The sequence below is a fragment of the Vicia villosa genome, unplaced genomic scaffold (assembly GCF_029867415.1).
Source record: "Vicia villosa cultivar HV-30 ecotype Madison, WI unplaced genomic scaffold, Vvil1.0 ctg.000109F_1_1, whole genome shotgun sequence".
NCBI classification, from domain to species: domain Eukaryota; kingdom Viridiplantae; phylum Streptophyta; class Magnoliopsida; order Fabales; family Fabaceae; genus Vicia; species Vicia villosa.
In genome coordinates this window covers 40,240-46,239 of record NW_026705020.1, presented here as the reverse complement: position 1 = coordinate 46,239, position 6,000 = coordinate 40,240, and the positions used below count along the sequence as shown (strand labels likewise).

Genomic DNA, 6,000 nt, shown 5'->3' with positions numbered 1-6,000 from the left:
CCCACATTAGAAGATCAAATAAGTGTATTGCTAGAGACATTGAACAAACAAAACATCAATGAGAGAACTTCTACGATGCATCTGTAAGTTGCAAATACTACCTTATCGTGAGTCATTACACTTCCTGCATTAATCAACCATATTATTGTTGATCGAAACAGTCCACAACAGTCCTGCCAAAGTCAACTGCCGCCGACGTCACCTATTTTCAGAATAACAAATTTTACAACACATCTCAATGACGGCCAAAGTACTTATATTGATAAAACTCCCACCATTGTGCCCCATAAATCCATAATACTTACCACTCCAAGTACCATCTTCAACCCCGCTGTGAATTTGGATTTTCAGAGTGAAGAAGAGGATGATTCTGATTACGATCCTTTTGCAGAGTTGCGATATACAATCAAGACATAATTTATATACGCGCATAGATTTGTTAACATATTTTTTATCATAATAAACTTGGTCTAACGGAAACTTATGTATACAGTTGTTGATTCTGATGAAGATTTTAGCACTGACGATGACAACATTAGTGGTTCTTACTCCATGCCCCATCCATCAAATGGTATGTTTCTATATTAATTAAAACTAATGCTTTATCCGAACTCATGTTCAAACATCCGTAACATGGATTCTCTACTTCTATTCATAGAGTATTATGATATCGGCGATCCGCTTTTTGAATGTCGATATTGCTTCGCATTAATGTGGTATCAAGAGAGGATGGAGAAACACAAGCACTCGGCAAATCCTAAATATTCAATGTGTTGTGTTAACGGGAAAGTTGAGATACCTTTCTTGAAAACACCGCCTCTTGTACTAAACAAATTACTTTTTGATCACGATTCTATAATCAACAGAAAATTCCAACAGCAAATACGAGTTTACAACATGATGTTCGCGTTCACATCTCCTGGTGCCAAGTTGGATAACAAGAACAACAATGGTTGTGGACCTCCCACAGTACGTATTCAAGGTCAATCTTGTCACCGAATTGGTAGTTTGTTACCACCTGAGGGTCAAAAACCAAAGTTCGCACAACTATACATCTATGACACCGAAAATGAAGTAGAAAATAGAATGGATGGTCTAAGGTATAATGCTTGTATTTAATTGGAAATTCACATTTGCAACCAATATTTGATAGTGACTAATGCTTTTCAACCTTTATTGTTAGGGATCGCACAAATATTGATCCTGAAATTGTTTAGCAACTGTCTTCGATGTTGTATGAACATAACACACATGCGAAAAGCTTCCAAATGGAAAAGGAAAGAATCAACATCGATAACGTCCACAACTTAAAGTTGAGACTCATTTCTGATCGCAAAACTGTTGGTAGGATCTACAATCATCCTACTGTGTCTGAAGTTGCGGCGTTGATTGTTGGTGATGTTGACACTGCAGAGGAAAGGGACATTATTATGGAAAAAAGAAGTGGAAAACTTAAAAGGATAGATTAGTTTCATGCAAGTTATCTAGCATATCAATCTCTATTGATTTTTCCATAGGGCGAGGATGGTTATAGACCTGATGTGGCTCATCGAGATTTGGAGATATTTGATGACAACAAACGTAATCGTCTCACTATTAGAGAGTGGCTTGCATTTTAAATTCAATCTAGATCTAATGAGGCAAAAACTTTGTTATCATCAAGAAGATTATTTCAACAATTTATGGTGGATGAGTACACCATGATGGAGTCTAAAAGATTAACATGGCTCCGTAACAACCAGTCAAAGTTAAGAGTTTCCAAATATAATAATCTCAATGAAGAGGGTGATGAAATTGTAGTGCTTGGGTCGAGCACAGGTAAAAGAGTTGTATTGCCATCATCCTACGTTGGAAGTCGAAGATTCATGGATCAACTTTATTATGACGGCAAGGCTATTTGTAGCAAAGTCGGGTTTCCTGATTTGTTCATAACTTTTACCTGCAATCCTAATTGGCCCGAGATACAAAGAGTATTAGGACCTCTTCACTTAAAACCTCAAGATAGACCAGCTATCATTTCAAGGGTCTTCAAGTTGAAGTTTGATGAACTTCTATCAGATTTAACAAAGAAGGGTATCTTAGGGAAAGTTCTTGCGTGTAAGTTTTCCAACAACTATTATTTTTCTATTTCTCATAACACTTTGATTTATAATTGCATAACTTGAAAACTATCTTTTGTAGACATGTACACTATTGAGTTTCAAAAAAGAGGGTTGCCACATGCCCACATTTTAATCTTCTTGCATCCTTCAAACAAATACCCAGCACCTTCCGACATTGATAGAATTATTTCGGCTGAAATACCAGATCCGGTGTTGGAACCGAGGCTGTATAATTTGGTTAAGACTCATATGGTGCATGGTCCTTGTGGCCTAGCTAATCAAAATTCACAATGCATGAAAGACGGTAAGTGTTCAAAGTATTATCCGAAGAAGTTTCAAAGTACCACAGTAGTTGATCAAGATGGATATCCTATTTACAGAAGAAGAGATAATGGAAACACAATTAACAAAAACGGGATAATACTACATAACGGTCATGTCGTTCCTCATAACCCAAATATGTTGTTGAAGTATGGAGCACACAATAATATGGAATGGTGCAACCAAAGTACTTCAATCAAATACTTATTCAAGTATATAAACAAGGGGTCTGATAGAATTTCGGTTGTTATTGTGCCACCTGATTCAACCAACAGATGTGGTGATAAAAACATTGATGAGATTAAACAATATTTAGACTGTAGATATGTTTCACCGAGTGAAGCATGCTGGCGAATATTCTCATACTCAATACATGGAAGGAAACCTGTCGTGGAAAGATTGTTCTTTCGCTTGGAAGGAGAACATTCTGTTTACTACCGAGATTACGAACAAATTGGAGATGTCTTAATTAAGCCAAGTGTTACGGAATCCATGTTTACGGCTTGGTTCGAGGCCAACAATAAATATGAAGAGGCAAGGTTGCTAACTTATGGACAATTTGTTTCAAAATTTGTATATGTCAAGAAATCAAGAACTTGGAAGCCACGGCAGCGGGGATACACAATTGGTCGACTTATATGGGTTCCGCATTGTACAGGAGAGTTGTATTATCTACGGATGATGTTAACCGCGAAGAAAGGTCCCATAAGCTATGATGACATCAAAAATATAGATGGTTTCCAACATAAAACCTTCAGAGATGCATGCTTCGCCATGGGATTTCTCCAAGATGATCGTGAGTTTATCGAAGCAATAAAAGAGGCACACCTTTGGGGTTCAGGGAAATTTCTTAGAAAGCTGTTTATCACAATGTTGTTGTCTGCATCGATGGATAGACCTGAGCATGTGTGGTCTAAAACTTGGAACTATTTAGATGACGGTGTTTTATACGACCAGCGGCGCCTGGCTAAAAGTCCAGGTAACAATACTGACTTCAACTTCAACACTTTCGGTTGTAAATTTATATACATGAATTTAAATTTGTTGCATTGTTGCAGGACTAATACTCACGGATGAAGAAATCAAGAAACTTACATTGATGGAAATAGAGTCACTGTTGCAAAATAACAGAAGAACTTTGAAAGATTTCAAACCTATGCCATATCTGGATGATTATGTCATTGATATTCTTGGAAATCGGTTAGTTTATGAAGAAAGACAATATGATGTTGTTGCTCAAGCTGCACTGCATCAAAAACTATTTTCTTCTTTGACAGGTGAAAATTATGCAATTACATGTTAATAAAGACTTGAATATAACATTATATGGTCGACATTTATTAAGACTTGAAATTAAATGTTTTGATTATTACTATAGATGAACAAAGGGCAATATATTCAGAAATCATGGAAGTTGTTGATTCACAAAGTGGAGGTGTTTTCTTCCTATATGGATATGGTGGAACAGGTATACAATTCACAACTTTGCCACCCATATTGATTTTATTATAGTTACAGCAGTTGACACACTATATGAAACCTCTTTTTTTTCACATTATAGTTATATAACAACATCTTCTTTGATATGGTGGGAATCCTTATACAATTCACAACTTTGCCACCCATATTGATTTTATTATAGTTATAGTAGTTGACACACTATAGGAAACCTCTTTTTTTTCACACTATAGTTATATAACAACATCATTTAGAGACAGAACGTGAATTGAAATTAGCCAAAAACATACACAAAATCTGCACACAAATTTTTAATTCCATCACTCCTAACTACTCACTTGCAGCCTCACATAATCCAATCACCAAGAAAAAAATAATCCCTAACACATACCATCTAACTCAGATTTGTAATCGTACAAAGGGAATAACTTAATACCGCGCATCCTTTATCGAACCAAAATCCAAATGACAGAAGGTGCTAACCTGAAAATCCCTGCTACCAATCCATAATATAATGTTACAAATTGCTTATTTGTTCCTGCAACTAATTAAGTATGATGTGATCCACCAAATGATTAATTATTTATTATGTTTAACAGGTAAAACTTTCATCTGGAACACCCTCTCCGCCACAATTCGTTCAAAAGAAGGTATTGTTCTAAATGTTGCATCGAGCGGGATTGCCAGCTTATTGTTACCAGGCGGACGAACAACACATTCCAAATTTAAGATTCCTGTCCCAACTATTGAAACATCAATTTGCAAAATAGATAAGAAAGATGAACTTGCTCAACTTTTGAGATTAACCGATCTTATCATATGGGATGAAGCCCCTATGGCCAATAAGTTTTGCTTTGAGGCACTTGACAAAAGTTTGAAAGATATAATGAGTGAAACTAATAACGGTTCAAATGCCATTTTTGGAGGAAAAGTAATTGTTTTTGGCGGTGATTTTAGACAAATCCTACCTATTGTACCTAGAGGTAGTCGATCTGATATTATTCACGCCACAATTAATGCTTCTTACATATGGGATTATTGTAAAGTCTTGAAACTTACCAAGAATATGCGACTACATAGTGGCAATTCTACATCATCCATTGAAGAAGTTGAGCATTTCTCCAACTGGATACTCCAAATAGGTGATGGCAAAGTTGAAGAACCTAATGATGGATATGCTGAAATTGAAATACCTCCATAATTTCTAATCTCTGACTTTAATGATCCAATTGAAGCAATTGTTTCAAGTACTTATCCAAATTTGGTTGAAAACTACAAAGACTCTCATTTTCTTCAAAGTAGAGCTATCTTGGCTTCAACAATAGAGGTGCTCGACGAAATTAACGATTATGTCACACAACTTATTCCAGGTAACTTCTAATCATTTATTTAAGTCAAACATCTGCTAAATGTTACTTGGAATTTTGCGGTTACTGTATAATATACACGGATTTCAATTTGAAAACTATAAGTTAGAAAGACTTTAGGTCTACATAAGTAATGCAGGAAATTGATTTGAAATTTATTATAGGAATTTTATAGTATGTCAGTTTTGTTTTAATTGCTATACAAATATTCTGTTAGATAAATTCATTATGACAACACATTTGAGTTATAAACACATGATGACAGAAGGCCAAAACTTTACTATGTAGTGTTGCTGTTGACAACTTCCATAATCTCAACAATTACCAGGATCTTGAACAATATAAACAAACATTAAAAGTCATCTGGACTTAACTATACAATGCTCCAATACATTATACAAAATATAGGGAGTTCATCACATATTTTAAGTTCATAACAAACAATATATTACATCTAACAATGTTGTTCTCACTGCTACAAAAGGCTAATTTTGTTAGGACCTAACATGACTAATGTCACTAATATATAACGCTTTAATTCATACTGTCGCTACCGCGAAAAATGGATCAGAGTCGCCACTAATATATTCATCCCATCGTGGGAAAGGAATACCAGGAAACCTAACTTAGAATAAGGATAAGGTCTTTTGACCAGAGAACAGGGCACGGGAGTCGGTTACGCAAGGGGAAGGTGCTAGCACCCCTCACGCCCATCGTACTCGATGGTATCCACCTATGTTTGTTTCTATCTA

At 35.6% G+C, this 6,000-nt stretch overlaps 1 protein-coding gene across 1 annotated transcript; it reads left to right on the top strand.

Annotated features, from left to right (window-relative positions):
- Positions 1 to 1,700: 1,700 nt before the first annotated feature.
- Positions 1,701 to 5,082, top strand: LOC131624236 (uncharacterized). The gene is made up of 5 exons (XM_058895188.1): positions 1,701 to 2,097; positions 2,182 to 3,402; positions 3,482 to 3,700; positions 3,802 to 3,891; positions 4,481 to 5,082. The coding sequence occupies exons 1-5, from the start codon at positions 1,701 to 1,703 to the stop codon at positions 5,080 to 5,082; spliced, it is 2,529 nt and encodes an 842-aa protein (XP_058751171.1).
- Positions 5,083 to 6,000: the final 918 nt, after the last annotated feature.

What these genes read in the sequence shown, in the direction of transcription:
- LOC131624236 (XM_058895188.1), top strand. Translation starts at nt 1,701, where the DNA reads ATGATGGAGTCTAAAAGATTAACATGGCTCCGTAACAACCAGTCAAAG. An exon ending in ACTATTTTCTTCTTTGACAG is followed by an intron (nt 3,701 to 3,801) that starts GTGAAAATTATG and finishes TTATTACTATAG; the next exon opens with ATGAACAAAGGGCAATATAT. An exon ending in ATATGGATATGGTGGAACAG is followed by an intron (nt 3,892 to 4,480) that starts GTATACAATTCA and finishes TATGTTTAACAG; the next exon opens with GTAAAACTTTCATCTGGAAC.